Source organism: Salvelinus sp. IW2-2015, linkage group LG20 (genome assembly GCF_002910315.2).
Source record: "Salvelinus sp. IW2-2015 linkage group LG20, ASM291031v2, whole genome shotgun sequence".
Lineage (NCBI taxonomy): Eukaryota > Metazoa > Chordata > Actinopteri > Salmoniformes > Salmonidae > Salvelinus > Salvelinus sp. IW2-2015.
In genome coordinates, this window is record NC_036860.1 from 56,108,730 (window position 1) to 56,128,501 (window position 19,772).

At 43.7% G+C, this 19,772-nt stretch overlaps 1 protein-coding gene across 1 annotated transcript; it reads right to left on the reverse strand.

Annotated features, from left to right (window-relative positions):
* Nucleotides 1-5,725: 5,725 nt before the first annotated feature.
* On the reverse strand, nucleotides 5,726-11,770 carry LOC111980314 (galactosylceramide sulfotransferase). Its single transcript, XM_024011038.3, has 3 exons — nucleotides 11,652-11,770; nucleotides 8,043-8,199; nucleotides 5,726-7,888 (listed from the first exon to the last, which is right to left on the reverse strand). Exons 2-3 carry the CDS (start codon nucleotides 8,177-8,179, stop codon nucleotides 6,736-6,738), a joined length of 1,290 nt encoding a protein of 429 aa, XP_023866806.1. The 5' UTR covers nucleotides 8,180-8,199; nucleotides 11,652-11,770; the 3' UTR covers nucleotides 5,726-6,735.
* Between the last annotated feature and the right edge of the window lie 8,002 nt (nucleotides 11,771-19,772).

A 19,772-nucleotide genomic window follows, 5' to 3' on the forward strand; every position in this document is an offset into this window, starting at 1 on the left:
GACAGGCCGAGGAGCGCTCCTGCACCTTCTCAGGTAGGTGTGGATGTGCCTTGCTCCTCTCTGTCCTCTGTCTCCCTGTCACCCTCCCTGACTATCCTGGCCCCCCACTGAGTTCTGCCCTAGTGGACTCAGGTGCTGCAGGCAATTTCCTAGACCGGTCAGTGGCCTTATCATTACGCATTCCTCTAGTCCCTTTACAACCCTCTATCCCAGTCCTTGCTCTAGACAACCGTCCCCTAGGATCAGGACTGGTGTGCCAGACCACGATTCCCATTTCCCTCACAGTTACTCACAACCACCATGAACGCAACACTTTCCTCATCTTAGACTCTCCTTAACACCCCATAGTTTTAGGTTTCCCCTGGTTACAGTTGCATAACCCCAGTATATCGTGGACAGAGCGGAGGTTGTTGGGTTGGTCGCAGGAGTGTCAGGGGAGGTGTCTCTCTGTGTCAATCTGTGCCACAACCGTGGAAAGTCTGGACCAGGCCACCCACGTCCCTATCCCAGAGGAGTATCGGGACCTACAGGTGGCCTTTGTGAAGACTCGTGCCACGTGCCTGCCCCCTCATCTCCCATGGGACTGCACTATCGGCCTACTGCCTGGTTGTACCCTCCTGCGGGGTCACATCTACCCTCTCTCGCATGCAGAGACCGAATCCATGGAGGCCTACGTCCAGGAGGCACTGGCCCAAGGATTCATCCGTCCGTCCACCTCTCTGGCCGCCTACAGCTTCTTTTTCGTGAAGGAGGGAGGTCTCCGCCCCTGTATCGATTACCGGACACTGAATAAGGCAACTGTTAAATTCAGTTTTCCCTTACCTCTCATACCCACTGTGATCGAACAGATGCACAATTCTAAGTATTTTACCAAATTGAATTTACACAGTGCCTAGAAACTGGTGCACATCAGAGAGGGGGATGAATGGAAGACCGCCTTCAGCACCTGGCACTACGAATACAGGGTAATGCCCTACGGCCTGACAAATGCACCCTCTGTGTTTCAAGCCTTCCTTAACAAGGTGTTTAGAGACATGTTGGGTCGCTGTGTAGTGGTGTACATAGATGACATCTTGGTGTACTCCACTACACGTGAGCAACATGTCTCTCATGTCAGGTCCGTTTTGGAGAGGCTGATAGGGTATCACCTGTACGCCAAGGTGGATAAGTGCCTTTTCTTTCAGCAGGCGGTCTCCTTCCTGGGCATCGGATATCCACCGCGGGAGTGGAGATGGAAGAGCAGAGCGTCAGTGCAGAACGGTCGTGGCCCGTTCCATCCAACATCAAGGCGAGCTTCCTTAGTTTTGCCAACTATTTCAGGCGCTTCATTAGGGGTTTCAGCACAGTGGTTGCCCCTCTCACCTCCCTCCTGAAGGTTGGTCCTCGACAGCTGCGCTGGACTGGGGAGGCCAACAAAGCCTTCCGTGCTCTAAAGGAACATTTTACAAATGCACCTGTTCTGGCTCACCCTGACCCGTCTCTGCCCTTCATCGTGGAGGTGAACGCCTCAGAGGTTGGCGAAGGGGCTGTTCTCTCCTAACGAACTGGATCGGCACCTAAACTCCATCAATGCGCCTTCTACCCTCTACCCAATTACGACTTGGGCGATCGTGAGTTGTTGGCTGGACGGACCACAGGAACTTGGAGTACATTTGAGCAGCGAAGAGGCTGAACCCGCATCAGGCTAGATGGGCCCTATTCTTCGCCAGGTTTGACTTTACACTCTTCACTATTATTCTACAATGTAGAAAATAGTAAAAATAAAGAAAAACCCTTGAATAAGTAGGTGTTATAAAACTTTTGACCGGTAGTGTACATTGATGGCAGCCACAATCTATCTGCAATATTAAAGCTGATCTCCCCCCCCACATTTTTTAAAAATACAAGAGTGTAGTATAGGAAACTGGTCACTTCATCATCATGCCTCACACACAATGCCTGACAGTGACAGATGTGTTCAAGTTCATGCTTAATCCAAATTTGAATGTGTATTAACTATTAAGATGTTATGGACACACATGAAATACTTTTGGCCATATAGTGTATGTGGACACTTGCTGAAACAGGAAAGGGCTTTCCCCAAACTGTTACCACAGACCGTTGTTCCTCCTCCACCAAACTTTACAGTTGGCACTTTGCATCAGGGCAGGTAGCGTTCTCCTGGCATCCGCCAAACCCAGAATCAGCCGTCGGACGGCCAGGTGGTTAAGCGTAATTCTTCACTCCAGAGAACGCGTTTCCACTTCTCCAGAGTCCAATGGCGGTGAGCTTCACACCACTCCAGCCGGGAGGGGAGGGGTGGGAGGGGAGGGAGAGGGGGAGAGCGTGCAAACTGCAGGCTGAATAAACAAAATATACACACCCATGTAGTCATGATTATTAACTTGTCTGTGTTTTGAGCATCTATGAATCCCAGTTTACCACCAAGATATATTTGTATCATGAGACAACTGTAGTGGGCTGGACACTGCATGTTTCCATGGTAACCAGCTCACAAAATGAGTTTGTCTTCTCCCAACTTCCTTGTTGCAATACTATAGATCCCAGGAGATGGAGTCCGATACAGTCTTCTCATTACAGAGGCCAGGGTCTACTTCCCTTCACAACCATTAATAGTATTTTATCAAACTATCCACGTAGGATTATCAGACTGCACCAGTGGGTTTAAGTGGGATGAGTGAGAGGGACCCTCTTTTAGTGGAGTTTCACCATACATGTCATGGCTGCACATTTTTACCACTCCCAATATGAACTTAAGTTTTACAATTTAGTTAAACAAATATGGTTTTATTATGCTATAAACCAGTTAGAACATTTTTGTCTGAATCAGATTCTGCATGGTGTTTATGGGTCTTCATTATGAAGGTGCTTTACTGCCCTCTAGCAGCCAACAAATACACTACCGTTGCCATACAGCATTTGATATCACCTTGATAACAACCAAGCCACTAACGAAATTGTCCCATAATTGAAATGTATACCTCATTTCCAGCTACAGCTCTATCTGTATCAACAGCTGCAGTGCAATTGGAGATTTATCAGACAGAATGACTTTCAATTACTCTAGTTCAACACTGGCTTAGTTTGTTGCAGACTGCAATATGTGCACAGCTTCTGTCTGCCATTGAGAAGTATCCTCATTAAACAGTTATGTGGGCTTAATCTTCTTTCTCTCATTAGTGGGACAAAATAGTGTATTGCAAACGAACTGAATCTATGCATCATTAACTAGCACTGGAAATTGTAAGGGACCTCACGATACGATATCAGGATAAGTTACCGCCCACAAGGAACGGGATACGGACATGGACAAGAAAGCCCACTACGACCTCTAACGAGAGGAAACATGCAAAAGGAAATTATAGGAGGAAGAAGGAATACTACCTATTACACCGGCTTCGACACTCGTTGTATGTGGTAGGGCTTGCAAACGCTAACAAATTTAAAAGAGAAAGCCACGCACGACTTTAACACATCATCAAGTTTGTTGACGACACAACGGTGGTGGGCCTGATCACCGACAGCGATGAGACAGCCTACAGGGAGGAGGTCAGAGACTTAGCAGTGTGGTGCCAGGACAATAACGTCTCCCTCGACGTCATTAAGACCAAGGAGCTGATCGTGGACTACAGGAGCAATAGGGGAGAGTGCGTCGACATCGACAGAGAGCTTCAAGTTCCTTGGCATCCATATCAATAAGGACTAACATGGTCCAGACACACCCATACAATCGTGAAGAAGGCTTTTCCCCTCAGGAGGCTGAAAATATTTGGCATAAACCCTCGGACAATAAAAAGTTATACACCATCGAGAACATCCTGACAGGCTGGATCACCGCTTGATATGGCAAATGCACCACCCTCGACCGCAAAGCGCTACAGAGGGTGATGCAGACAGCCCACCATATCACTGAGGCCGAGCTCCCTGCCATCCAGGACCCCTACATGAGGCAGGTCAGAGGCCCAAAAAATTGTCAAAAACTCCCGCCACCCAATCCATAGACTGTTCACTCTGCTACCGTCCGGCAAAAGGTACCGGAGCATTGGCTGTTGGACCAACAGGCTCCGAGGTAGCTTCTACCCCAAGGTATAAGACAGCTAAATAGTTAATTAAATGGTTACCCGGACTATCTGCACTGACCCTGTGCAAACTCACAAGACAAGACTATATATACACACTATATACACTCACACACACACACATACCGACACAACGCAAACACACGTACACACACTTTTACACTCATCATATGCTGCTGCTACTGTTCTTAATTGTAGTCTTATTATGATCTAACCTAACCTAGTCACTTTACTCTGTCTTCATGTACACACTTTACCTCAAATACCTTATTATTATCTAACCTAATGCCTAGTCCACTTTACCATGTCTTCATGTACACACTTTACCTCAAATACCTTATTATTATCTAACCTTGTGCCTAGTCACTTTACCCTGTCTTCATGTACACACTTTACCTCAAATACCTTATTATTATCTAACCTAATGCCTAGTCACTTTACCCTGTCTTCATGTACACACTTTACCTCAAATACCTTATTATATCTATCCTATGCCTAGTCACTTTACCCTGTCTTCATGTACACACTTTACCTCAAATACCTTATTATTATCTAACTAATGCCTAGTCACTTTACTCTTTCTTCATGTACCACTTTACCTCAAATACCTTATTATTATCTAACCTAATGCCTAGTCACTTTACTCTGTCTTCATGTACACACTTTACCTCAAATACCTTATTATTATCTAACCTAATGCCTAGTCACTTTACTCTGTCTTCATTACACACTTTACCTCAAATACCTATTATTATCTAACCTAATGCCTAGTACTTTACTCTGTTCTTCATGTACACACTTTACCTCAAATACCTTATTATGATCTATCCTGATGCCTAGTCACTTTACCCTGTCTTCATGTACACACTTTACCTCAAATACCTCTTACCTCTGCACATTGATCTGGTACTCTGGTACTCTCTGTATATAGCTTCATTCTTGTGTATTTTATTCCTCTCGTGTTATTTCTTTTTACTATAATTTTTTTACTCTGCATCGGTGGGAAAGGCTCGTAAGCAAGCATTTCACGATAATGTATACACCCGTTTTATTCGGCGCATGTGACAAATAAAATTATATTTTGATTTGATACTTAGGTGCTGATACGATATGTATTGCAATTCTCACGATTGAATATGTATTGCGATTTGATACTGTGTTTTTATTGTGATTTGACATTCCAAGCATATTGCTCACTATATGTCTGCTGCAGAGAGAGAGAGAACATGAGAAAATTTGTACTAAAAGTGCTGAAAACATGTTGGCTCACTATAAAGAAGATGGAGAACAAGCTATAGGATGAAATAATACCAGTTTTGGTGGAAGCATCACTCATTTAGAAAATAATAATGACCAAAGCACTTGAACCATGCCCTGTTTTAATGAACATCGACTGTCATTACAATTGTGAATGAAGATGTTCACACTAATTTATACGCCTTTATACTGAATAACATACTTTGGCATCTTCAGTATGAGAGGAGGGGATAAAGGATTTCATGCAGGCTTCAAGAGTCAAGCTCTGAGAGTAATATGCTGACTTAGAAAAAACTAATATGTACAATTTAGAGATTAATCAGCACATAGCTGTTATGATCCTCTCTTCCACTTATACATCAATGCAATAAGATAGCACTGCATAAGGAGTCAGTCACAAAGTGTATCTTTATTTGCAACCCCAAGTTGTTTAACACCCCTACAGTTGATATCCAAGCCTCCGTGAAAATCGAATTAGCATAATAAAAAATGTGCCATCATAATGCGTCTGTTTAAGCTAGAAATACGTTTTTTTGCAATCCACCGCATCTGCCAATGGCGGCCTTCCACATCTGCGGTGGAAGGTGGCCGAGCTACAGCAGTGTTTGTCAGACCATGAGACATCCCAAAAATTGGTCTTCTCACGAAAACGTCAGTAGCATCCGAACATTTTGGCCTACAAACTAATATGACCACTCTGAAGAAATTTGACTCTCACAAAAACGGTGGTGTTCTCCGTTTTGCTCTATGACCCCCACAAGCGTCATGGCACTCGTCTGAATTCAGTACCGCCGATCTGCCAACTTCTGTCTGTAGCGTCCAAACAGTTTGGGCTACACACGAATATGACCCCTCTATGGAAAGGTGAGACTCATAAACACGTACATGTTGTTTTGCTCTAGGATGCCCACAAGCCTCACAGGACTCGTCTGAAGGTAGCCCGGTAGCAGTTGAAAAAAATTTATGGAAGTCAGTGGAGGCTGCTGAGGGGAGGATAGCTCATAATAATGGCTGGAAGGAGGTCAATGGAACAGGGAAACCACGTGTTTGATGTGTTTAGTACCAAACATGTGAGTCTCACATGTGTTTGGTATCAGCAGCCTCCACTGATGATATAGGACAGACATAGGACAAACACTTTAAAACAAACTTCCTTATGATTTATTTTTAACTATCTGTTTTTCCATGTATGAATCTGTCATTCAATGTGTTGCTATGGGCTAATAGCAATAAGGCCAAAGGGCTTCTACAATTTAAAATCAAAGAGCTAAATGATCCTTGGTATGATCATAAAAAAACGATTCCATATATAATACTAGTAGCAGACCCCCCCCCCCTCACAGCTCTAGCTTATATTCTTAAGGATTAATCCAAATTGTTCCCATAAATTAGTTTGTAGCTAGAATATAGTATCCTTTAACCAACCCCATAATCTTGTGAGCCACAAGTTGACCCCTAGCTCTGATAGGTACTGTATTTCAGGTGTGAGCATTTTCCGACAGAGTTCCCTGTATTTGGGGTCAATGTTTTTCCTTAAATTGTAACCCAGGATGAAGTTCTCTCCAACTGGCTGCCAGGGAAGCAGATCTGTGTCCCGAATCAGCCCAGCCTCCACTGCTCCCCCACCCTCAATGCACATGGCAGCCATTTCTGCATTCCTCCTCCTCAGCTCCTTCACTTCCTGCTCCATCCGTGTCCACCCGTATGCCTCCACCTTGGCCCAGAATGTGGCGTTAAAGTGCTGGTAGAGCCTCCAGTCGGCCCCGTTCCACTCCCGGGCCTTGGCCTTTAGCTCAGGGGTCAGTCGTGACACAGATGAGTCCTTGCGGGCATTGAGCTTGAAGAACAGCATATCTTCCATCGTCCAGCAGAGTGTATCTTTCAGCAGGATGAGAGACTCCTCAAAATGCTCCGCCATCAGGACCAGCTGGAAGCGTTGGGACAAGGTCTGAATACCCCTCTCCACCAGAGGGTGGTCCGGCTCTAAGTTGTTATCAAATCCAAAGTCAAAGAAGAGCAGGTTCTTGAGGTAGAATGAGTTGTAGCTCCCTGGGGTGTAGTAGTTCATGGGTTCACGCAGAAACTCAGCCAGTTTGCTATCTCCGTGGATCCCCCAGGTGAGGGGAATCGCTCGGCTGTAATAATGGAAGGATGACTCAAACAACTCCGCCGGGTCTCGTAGGATGGTGAAATAGGGAGCGTCTGCTGGGAGGAGCTTTGCCACCTCATGCCCATTAAAGCGCATGTGGTTACATAAGATGTTGAAACATACCCCAGGCTGGTAGTCTTTGACCTGGGAGCAAAGGAAAGGGGATGGGTAGAAGAAGTCATTGCGACCTTTAGGAAAGGCAAACTTTAAACCGTGCTTCTCACCGAAGCGGAAGATGATGTTGAGTAATGTGCTGCTGGCAGTCTTGTGGGTCTTCATGAACATGATGTCCACCTTGGGCACACACTCCCCTGACAGACTTGTTCTGCTTTGAGAGTAGTTGGTCAAATTGTGGACCCATATTTGAGACAAGTGGTGAGAACACGACAGAGCCACTGTAACCCTGTAGAGAAAAAGTGAAAAAATAATAAACTGACATTTATTTTACATTTTATGTTACCTATTTATGTCAAATGAATTGATTTAAAAGTAAATCACATCGTATAGCAAATAATAGATAGACTGTATTTCACAACAAAAGTCCAGCATACACTTACTTTTGTTGATTGACTTGTTGGACTGCTGGGGTAGATAAGCAGTGCAATACCACCATGAAACTGGTCAATAGAACTCCTACAGCCAGTCTTCTTGCTATTGACTTGCACAGTCTTTTCCTCACACCAAAACCAAGCATTCCTGCAACGTCAAGCCAACCTGGAATGAAAGGCAGAGTTGACGCAGATGTCAAAGTGAACTGTTCTTTGTCATCAAGTGGTTTGGGCTCTACTCATTTGCCTAATTAATAGGCACATATTGTGTGAAATTAGTCCCATGAGCACTTTTCCCTACACATGCTCCCGTCACAATATTTATGGAAACGCACAGCCTGTTCCAGTCACCCTTATGGAAATCTCTCTGAATAGGATTAAATGTATCTATTAACCCTGAGTAATGTCATGGGAAAAACCAAATAAAATGGCCAATCTGTGTAGAAGACAGTCATCATGAATAATGTTTTTTGCCATACTGTAGCTAGATAATAAAGAAGTCCGTACTTACTATAATGATTGGAACAGGTACTCTTCACAGGTATTTCATGGCCATCACAGACATTGTACGAACAAAATATAATTTGAATAGCAGTGAATCTTGTGGTAAAACACAAGATTGGTAAAACAATGTGGTAAAACAATGCAGGGAAATAGAAAACCATCTAGCGAAAGAAGAGATAGTCTGATAAGCCCCAAGAGAGGGAATGTGTCATCCTTTTTCCAAACAACAAGACACTGCCCCCATGTTTACACATCAAACATGTTTTAGCTTTTGACCTTTTCCTTTCACAGCAGGAACAATCTGAGGATTTGGAAAAATGCCCTTGATATATATATACATATAGTGATCTCCAAAAGTATTGGGAAGGTGACACATTTTTTGTTGTTTTGGCTTCTACATTAATGTGGCTGCTACCATGATTACGAAGTACTGAATGAATCGTGAATAATGCGTGAGAAAGTTACAGACTATTAAATATTGTAACGACCCTGGGTTTATAAGTTCGAGACCTACTCCCTGCCTGTTTAATTACAATATCATACCCCCAAAAATGCTAACCTCTCCTGTTATTATTGTAATGGTGAGAGGTTAGCATGTCATGGGGGGTTGATATTTGTTCGTCTGTAACTTTCTCACTCATCATTATTTACAATTCATTCAAGATTATCCATGAGCATGGTTGCATTCACAACAATGTAGACGTTTTAGCAGGGATGCAAACTAGTCACCTTTCGGCGAAATTCACCGTTTTGAATCCAAAATAGGTAACCTGCGTGATTCATGTAGATCCGATGAGAAAAGTTTTTTGGGGGGTGATGCACGTTTGGCGCAATATTGGCTGTATCCAAGGCTCAACAATCGTTCACATAACAACAGAACGCAGCACGCGACTAAAGAGAAGAGACAACCAACTTGCTAGTGACAGCATTAGCGCGCGCACTAGAAAGCTACAGCAGCGCGTCCACTGAACGAAAACGACGTGGTAGGTGAGAAGCCTGACTACCGGGGTGAGAAGGTGATGAATGAAGCGTACTTCATGAGCTGTAACCGAAAAACAACTGGCATAACAACTGGCATTTGAAAAGTTTGAGGTAAGGGAGCAAGTGTGGTGGAACAATAATTGTTAGCATTGTTAAGTACCTCTTGCTAGCTGGATCGAATTCTCCGTTCGCTAGCTATCTATGAACTAATGTTTTCCCTGTACATTAACGTTATGTGGTTAATTTTCAGAATGAGAGAATTATGTGAAAATGAGGCGTTGCTTGTTGAACAAGTGGATTCAGGGATGAATTGGAGCTTGAGCTGGGCCTGGTTTAAACTGGATGCCACTATAGAGGTGTAAGGAACACAACACACTTTCCCTCTTTCTCACTTTTTCAATGCTGTAGATAAAAAGGGGTATGCCAGGTTTACTCTGCCTGAAAGAGATCAATTATGCCAACCAATCGTTTCATGCTCTGCTGCTGGCACATTGTAGAACAGATGTCCACAGGCAGAAAGTGTACAATGTAATAACGTGCAGTGTAGCTCAAAGCTATTGCTTTTGTTGTGTTGAACTTGATATACAGTTGTGTGTGAAGGGGGGGGTCTTTTAGTTTTTGCTCAGTGAACGTTATTTTTGCACACATAGCCATGTGCACTTGGTCGATGTCTGCTACAGTGGCCACAATAGTATAGAAAAAATAGAATGCTGTTTGTTTCATTCTATTTCTACTTTAAGATCTTTTTTTCCCAAGTGCAATATTTAGATGTGTGTGGTCACAAGCGTTCTATTATGAAGGCTGTCATGGCTAACTACAATATTAGTGTATTGTTTTTTTCTCTGGACTTGAGTGTCATTTGCAGTAAAGTCTAGGCAACAAATAACATTGGATTGCTTTCCTAATTTTTTTTTGCTGTGAGTTCAGTGGCGATTTTAGCATGCAAATCTTGGTCGCCAACACAAAAAAAGTGGGATGCCTGCCAGCAAAGCCACTACACAACACAATACATTAATTGCACTATAACGGTGACAAACGGTGCCCACAAACAGTTAGGCCCTACATAAAGCTGTCCCAAAAGCAGTCCCAACACCTTACCTCTGCTACACCTGGCTATCAGCAGAGCCTTGTCTGGCAGCGAAACAGTTCATTCAGCCTCATTTACTGCCTTTAAAAAAAACTTAGCTGATGTGGCTGACTTGCTTAAATAAATGTGGTTTCTACTGACAATTGAGATGTACGAACTATGGTATAAGGGGACGACAAGTGGATAAAAGGCAATCTGTAATTTCGATTAAGACATTAATGAGCGAGCGACGACGGACGTAGTCAATAACTATTTGTTCAGCACTTTTGAAATGTACAGCGACAGAATTCAGAACATGGGCCGTTCTTACAGTCAGAACCGTAGGATAAATAAATGGGGCATATAAACAGACAATATTCAGTGATTACATTTCTCTAAAACAGGTTATAGGCACCACCAAATTAGAACAGTAGGCAAAATTAAGAGGTGAATATAGGCCAAATTATTAGGGTGAAGCATATTGAATGCCGCTTGGGTCTTTGTATATGTCAAATAACACAATTCTATTATAGAATGTTGTATGTGCTGAATTTGCACGTGCAAGCCAAGTGCCACCACTACTATTAGTAGCACTGTCAAAACTGTACCAAAAGAAGTCTGCTAACAATCACACAACGGCCACAAACAATGTTTTTACAATACTGTGTTGGTGAAAACAGACCAAATTATTAGGGTGAGGCACATTGGCTACTAACAGCTTACTACACAACATACACTTAGTATTACTTTCTTAGCTAGAGTATACATATGTAACGGATGTGAAATGGCTAGCTAGTTAGCGGGTACGCGCTTATAGCGTTTCAATCAGTTACGTCACTTGCTCTGAAACCTAGAAGTAGTGGTTCCCCTTGCACTGCAAGAGCCGCGGCCTTTGTGGAGCGATGGGTAACGACGCTTCGTGGGTGACTGTTATTGATGTGTGCAGAGGGTCCCTGGTTCGAGCCCGGGTATGGGCGAGGGGACGGTCTAAAGTTATACTGTTACACATATCTACCTGGCATATTACATGATTTATACAGAAGCATACAAGACATTTTTGGACTCACCTTGCTCACTTAAACAGGAAGGTGGCACGGTGGTCCATTTTGAGCAAATTTGTCCTCGAAGTCTGACATTCTCTGGATTTATGGTGGGAACTCGGAAAAAAGAACACACAGCCACTCCACTGAATAGCAGGTTAGTGATTGCTTTGCAATGCTTGCAGTTAGCCAATGATTCCTTCCAAACCACTCATTGTTGAATTAGCAATATCCAACTTGTTGTGGAACGGGTATGTCCAATGGCCGATGAGCACCGATACGTTTTATCTATAATTTCACTTCATTATTTCTCTTCATATGACAAGGATTGAAAAGGATTTGCCATTAGATTGTCGACTTGATTCATTCATAATGATGACTGTTAGCTAAGATTTTGAAAGTAAGATGTTGACATGATCAGTCCAATCAAAGCTACTGTACATATAACGTGATTTGACGTAATTTTATCTGTGCCCAATGACCTTGAGCCTTCTTGGAAGGGCACTTATAATGTAACTCTATGGCAGGGCTGAAATGTTCGATGTCTACCCTTACTAAGGACTTTAGACTTGGCCTGTGACGTAGTGTCCCCATGAGTGACAGAACACTGAGCCAATCAGGCGCAATGCTCCTCTTTTCTGCTGGCTTGCCCCACCACCACAGAAAGCGCTGAGCTAGGCTGAAACACCTGCATTTCGGAGCTGCCTTACTCAAGAAAGCAAAAAAGAGACCATATTTGTATGCAGCTTTATTAACTCAATTATATTTATATATTTTTTTTTACATAGTTTGCAAACTGATAAGTGACATGTATTAATGCCAAAATAACATGCAAAACAGGCAAGGCCAAACCTTTTTTTTATATATACACATTTTTGTAATGCTTTTTATTTTACCTGAATGACGGGTCGGCACTGTGAGTTACATGCTGACCAGACCGGACACGTCGCGTGCGCGAGCGGCGCAAAATAAATTTAGAAATCCATGTTATTCAATTATTGCACCCACACTGCTTGCGCATGGCAACGAGCATCTGTGACACCAAGGGCTAAAATAGATGTCGTTCCTATTTCTGACGCAGATCGCGCTGCAAGTCCTGCCTCTCCCATCTCCTCATTGGTTTATAGAAGCAGGTACCCACATGCCATTGGTTATACCCACGTCGGTGATAGAAAGACGAACTGTTTTGCCGGTAGTCGTGGTAATACAATGAAAGTTTAGATGCGATCACCATATAATTTAAACGATGAAAAAGCCCGGAAGGAGGAGAGATGATTAGAAACGATTCGGTTGGCCGTGTTATGTGTGGACTCAGGAGTGTGTTGACTCAGGAGTGTGAATACTTATGTAAATAAGTATCAATACTTATTGATATTTCTGTATTTCATTTTCAATAAAATATTTCAATTATTATTAATCTTTTTTGTCATTATAGGGTATTGTGTGTAGATGGTTGAAATAGAAGCTGTTTAGAAGACTCTTGGACCTAGACTTGGCGCTCCGGTACCGCTTGCCGTGCGGTATCAGAGAGAACAGTCTATGACTGGGGTGGCTAGAGTCTTTGACAATTTTTAGGGCCTTCCTCTGACACTGCCTGGAATAGAGACCTGGATGGCAGTTAGCTTGGCTCCAGTGATGTACTGGACCATATGCACTACCCTCTGTGGTGCCTTGCAGTTGGAGGCCGAGCAGTTGCCATACCAGGCAGTGATGCAACCCGTCAGGATGCTCTCAATGGTGCAGCTGTAAAAACCTTTTGAGGATCTGAGGACCCATTCCAAAACTTTTCAGTCTCCTGAGGGGGAATAGGTTTTGTCATGCCCTCTTCACGACTGTCTTGGTGTGCTTGGACCATGTTAGTTTGTTGGGGATTTGGACGCCAAGGAACTTGAAGCTCTCAACCTGCTCCACTACAGCCCCGTCAATGAGAATGGGGGCGTGCTCGGTCCTCCTTTTCCTGTAGTCCACAATCATCTCCTTTGTCTTGATCACGTTGAGGGAGAGGTTATTGTTCTGGCACCACACGACCACGTCTCTGATCTCCTCCCTGTAGGCTGTCTCATCGTTGTCGGTGATCAGGCCTACCACTGTTGTGTCATCAGTAAACTTAATGATGGTGTTGGAGTCGTGTTAAATGGCGCCGGAGAAGAAGGCTGACGTTCTACGTGTCCCCAACTGATTGTGTTTTTTTGTTTGTTTATTTGCATTGTTTGTAACTTGTTATTTTACTTATTTTGTACATAATGTTTCCGCTACCATCTCTTATGACCGAAAGTAACTTCTGGACATCAGGACCGAGATTACTCACCACGGACTGGCAGAATCCTTTTTTTCCTTTAACTAGGCTGACGAGCCTGACGCAAATGATATACTGCTTTCTCGGGAACAGGCCCAGATCCCTGTGATTTGTGTGAAAAGGAGGCAGAGAAAAAGAGGCCAGAAGGCGGGCTGCCTTCTGAGAATTCGCAGGCGATCGAATAAACCCCCACTTCCTTCCATTCTGCTAGCAAACGTGCAATCTTTGGAGAATAAAATTGATGACCTACACGGAACATTAAACTACCAAAGGGTCATTCAAAACTGTAATATCTTATGCTTCACGGAGTCGTGGCTGAACGAAGACACTATCAACATACAGCTGGCTGGTTATACGCTATACAGGCAGGATAGAACAGCAGCGTCTGGTAAGACAAGGGGTGGCGGACTACATATTTTTGTAAATAACAGCTGGTGCACAATATCTAAGGAAGTCTCGAGCTATTGCTCGCCTGAGGTAGACTGTCTCATGGTAAGCTGTAGACTACACTATCTACCTTGAGAGTTTTCATCTGTATTTTTCATAGCTGTTTACATACCAACACAGACTGAGGCTGGCACTAAGACAGCATTGATGAGCTGTATTCCGCCATAAGCAAACAAGAAAACGCTTACCCAGAGATGGCGCTCCTAGTAGCCGGGAACTTTAATGCAGGGAAACTTTAACATTTCTATCAGCATGTTAAATGTGCAACCAGAGGGGGGGAAAAAACTGCACCACCTTTACTCCACACACAGAGACGCATGCAACGCTCTCCCTCGCCCTCCATTTGGCAAATCTGACCATAATTCTATCCTCCTGCTTGTCGGTGATCAGGCCTACCACTGTTGTGTCATCGGCAAACTTAATGATGGTGTTGGAGTCGTGCCTGGCCGTGCAGTCATGAGTGAACAGGGAGTACAGGAGGGGACTGAGCAAGCACCCCTTAGGGGCCCCCGTATTGAGAATCAGCGTGGCGGATGTGTTGTTACCTACCCTTACCACCTGGGGGCGGCCCGTCAGGAAGTCCAGTATCCAGTTACAGAGGGAGGTGTTTAGTCCCAGGGTCCTTAGCTTAGTGATGAGCTTTGAGGGCACTATTGTGTTGAACTCTGAGCTGTACTTAATGAATAGCAGTCTCACATAAGTCTTCCTTTTGTCCAGGTGGGCAGTGTGGAGTGCAATAGAGATTGCATCATCTGTGTATCTGTTGGTGCGGTATGCAAATTGGAGTGGGTCTAGGGTTTCTGTGATAATGGTGTTGATGTGAGCCATGACCAGCCTTTCAAAGCATTTCATGGCTACAGACGTGAGTGCTACGGATCGGTAGTCATTTAGGCAGGTTACTCAGTCAGGGAGAGGTTGAAATGTCAGTGAAGACACTTGCCAGTTGGTCAGCACATGTTTGGAGTACATGTCCTGGTAATCCGTCTGGCCCAGCGGCCTTGTGAATGTTGACCTGTTTAAAGGTCTTACCCACATCGGCTGCAGAGAGTGTGATCGCACAGTCGTCCGGAACAGCTGGTGCTCTCATGCATGGGTCAGTGTTACTTGCCTGAAAGCGAACATAGAAGTTATATAGCTCGGCTGGTAGGCTCGTGTCACTGGGCAGCTCTCGGCTGTGCTTCTCTTTGTTGTCTGTAATAGTTTGCAAGCCCTGCCACATCGGAGCCGGTGTAGTACGATTCGATCTTAGTCCTATATGGACGCTTTGCCTGTTTGATGATTCTTTGGAGGGCATAGCGGGATTTCTTATAAGCTTCCGGCTTAGAGTCTCGCTTCTTGAAAGTGGCAGCTCTACCCTTTAGCTCATTGCGAATGTTGCCTGTTATCCATGGCTTCTGGTTGGGGTATGTACGAACAGTCACTGTGGGGAGGACGTCCTCGATGCACTTATTGATATAGCCAGTGACTGATGTGGTGTACTCCTCAATGCGATCAGAAGAATCCCAGAACATATTCCAGTCTGTGCTAGCAAAAAAGTCCTGTAGTTTAGCATCTGCTTCATCTGACCACTTTTTAATAGACCGAATCACTGGTGCTTCCTGCTTAAATTTTTGCTTGTAAAGCAGGAATCAGGAGGATAGAGTTATGGTCAGATTTGCCAAATGGAGGGCTTTGAACGCGTCTCTGTGTGTGGAGTAAAGGTGGTCTAGAATTTGTTCCCCTCTGGTTGAACATTTAACATGCTGATAGAAATTAGGTAAAACTGATTTAAGTTTCCCTGCATTAAAGTCCCCGGCCACTAAGAGCGCTGCCTCCGGATGAGCGTTTTCCTGTTTGCTTATTGTAACGTTCTTCGTCGGGCGAAAGAGAGGAGGACCAAACTGCAGCGTGGTGAGTATTCATATTCCTTTTAATGAAAACCGAATACTCGAACAAAACAACAAAATAACGATAAACGAGAATAACACGAAACGAAACAGTCCTGTCTGGTGACATACACAAAGACACAGGAAACAAGAACAATCACCCACAACCCACAAAGACAAAACAGGCTACCTAAATATGGCTCCCAATCAGAGACAACGACTAACACCTGCCTCTGATTGAGAACCATATCAGGCCAAACACATAGAAACAGACAAACTAGACATACAACATAGAATTCCCACTCATATCACACCCTGACCAAACAAAACATAGAAACATACAACGCAAACTATGGTCAGGGCGTGACACTTATGGCGGAATAGAGCTCATTGAGGGCGGTTTTAGTGCCAGCCTCGGTATCTGGTGGTATGTAGACAGCTACGAAAAATACAGATGAAAACTCTCTAGGTAGATAGTGTGGTCTACAGCTTATCTTGAGATGCCTCGGAAGGGAGTCATTGAGGTGGCTTTGTTTTTGCTTTGTATTGTTTATTTGTTTTTTCTTGTCATTATACTGTAGGCCTATGTTTAGCACACATTATTTGTGTATGATTCATGGTGGTGTGTGTGTGTGACTTGATTTTCTAGCAAATACCATGCCTGCAAGACACTGTAATCAATCAATGCTCATTTCATGTTATAAATCATATTTACCCTGTGTAACAACTTTGTGATAAGCAAAATGGCTGTAATGTTTTAGACATTTCCTTTTTTTGCATTTTCAATCAGAAATCCTTTTATCAGAGACAAATCACATAAACTTAATTGAAACAAATAAAGTGATATGCTTTACCTGATAGGACTATCTGCAGATGTTTAAATCCTCTGTTCTGAGTTACCACTCTCTACCTGTTCCTGAAAAATCTGACCTCCCTTTCACATACACATCTCTGTTGTGAAAGCATTGAGATGTCAGATGAGATGTGTCCCCTCTCAGAACATGACATAGACAGTGTTGACACTGAGAAGTGATTGTCATGACATAGACAGTGTTGACACTCTGAGAAGTGATTGTCACTTTCTTCTGTTGGCCTATTTCCTCGTCTCTATGGTTCAACGCTCCCACTAACAATTTGAAGTCAGGCGACTGGTCCGACCAGCCTTGATTTAGACTAAACATAGACGTCTATAGGCCATAGGCTATGTTTCACAAGTTTGGACAGCACAATACAGTAGAGCACAGCAGAGTACAGTACACAGTACAGTAAAGAAAAGTAGAGTATAGTACAGAACAATACAGTAGTGCACACTAGAGTACAGTAAAGAAAAGTATAGTGTACTGTATTGTACCCTACTTTACTCTACTGAATTAAACTCTACTGTATTGTACTGTACTGAATTATACTGTACTGTACTTGACTCTATTGTACTCTAATCTACAAAATTGAACTCTACTGTACTGTACTTGACTCTATTGTACTCTAATCTACAAAATTGAACTCTACTTTACTGTACTGTACTCTACTGAAGCTAATTAGAGTAGAACCCAGCATTCTTTTTTTTTCAACTAAGGTAATCAACAACATGTCACAGTCATAGCATGAAAATAAAAAAATCTGTAACCATTACTCAAAATGTTATTGGTGTTGAAATGGTCTGTTGGTTTATTCTGTACGTTGGTGTAAGGACCGACGCTAGAGTAGAGAAGCAGGTATGGGGAGTTGAACATTTAATGTGGAACGGACATGTAACAGGACAGGAACAGCGTCAGCACACGGGTAACACAACGACATACGAACATTAATGCAGCAGCGGGGAACAGAGCTGGGGAACTGACAAATATAGGGGAGGTAATAAACAGGTGATTGAGTCCAGGTGAGTCCAATAATTTGCATGACGAGGGAAGGCAGGTGTGCGTAATGATGGTGGCAGGAGTGCGCAATGCTGGGGAGGGGGAACGGGAGCAGGCGTGACAGTACCCCCCACCCGGGCGAGCCCGACGGGCCGGTGAGGCCTGGGCGCTGGACCAGCCGGTTGGGGCGTAGGAGCCCGGCAAACCGGCTGAGGCGTGGGAGCATGACGATCCGGTTGAGGTGTGGCAGCCTGACGATCCGGCTGAGGCTTGACTTGGGATGGGTGCCTGCCGAGCCGACCGGTTAACCTCTCGAGCCAGTTAGGGAGGGGGAGCGGGAGCAGGCGTGACAGTTGGACTATTTTGAAAATCAGCGCTGGCAGTTTTAAAGCTCACGTGCTAGATGGGAGAAATAATAAATATTTTGTTGCAATCTTAAGTTGGCTCATCTTTCCTATAAAGAGGTGTGAACAAAATATGATGGTGATATAATGCTTACTTAATTGAGAATGTATAGCAGTGGAAATTTGCCCATATTTGCCCGAAAAATATGTATTTTCAATGTCTGTAAATTACATGTTTTCAACTTCCAGAAGATACACATTTTTATGTCCGGAAAATAGGTATTTTTACCTTCCATTCATCACCTATAATGCACCTGATTTAAATGTCCGGAAAATAAGTATTTTCAATGTCCGGACAGTTACCAGGCCTCTCTCTCCCACAGAGGTGAGAGGGGGAGCTGCTGGATGGTCGACCGTTCACACATTTCACACTGAAACCCTATCCACAGTCAAACGTGGATAATGGAACAATAATTCTTACATAAAGAATGTTGGGAATGGACGGTGGGGAGATGTAGACAACAAATGTCATATTGTTTAAATACTGTAACTTGGAAAGGATACCCCCTTTATCTGTAAAGTTTCCATCCAATACGATATTAAAATGATGAAAGTATTTATGTTAAGATATGAATGTCATTTTAGTAGTCATAAGAGAACTTCTAATCATATCTTTTGCACATTAAGTAGCCACGCCCTGAGTGAAGTCAGAAGAGCATGTCAGAGTCCTTTTCGAACCAGAGTGCTTAAAAGAACTGGCTAAGAATGAACTTATCAGACCAGAACATTGGCAGGTTGCTGCTGTGCGTGTAAAGTGGTCTGAATCCTGAATAATCAACATGAGTTGTAGGCTAGAAGCTCACTTCCCAGACAATCACTGGTACGGCTGATTAGCTGTCCTAAGTCAGATTTCGAGGAAAGCGAATCGAAGAGGGACCTTCATACTACACTGCAAACCCTCCCATCCTACTACGATTCTCAAATCACTGTATTCTCCGACTATCATCACCCATGGGAATCGTTGACACAGCTGTAGAAGAGCCGTAGAAGAACAACAGCAGAAGAGACGGGTCCTGACCATTACAAGCGTGCTGCTGAAAGGCCAAACCATCTCCTTCCTAAGAAGGCCTAGTTCTGACAGATATAGACGGCGAACAAGGTCACTCAATGTAAATACATTCATGATTTCTTATTCCAAACAGGCGGCGGTTCGTGTGCAAAGCATATGATTAATGTGAGGAATAGTCCTAAAATGTATCCACGATAAGTGTCCCTTTTCTCTATCTCTCACTTTTTCCCCCTCTCCATCTCTGTGTAATAAGCCGTCATATTGTCAGTCCGCT

Bases quoted from the DNA above. Each gene is read 5' to 3' on its own strand.
- LOC111980314 (XM_024011038.3), bottom strand. From the start codon at position 8,179: ATGCTTGGTTTTGGTGTGAGGAAAAGACTGTGCAAGTCAATAGCAAGA. The intron at 7,889-8,042 runs GTAAGTGTATGC...TTTTCTCTACAG, and splicing joins CAACAAGTCAATCAACAAAA to GGTTACAGTGGCTCTGTCGT.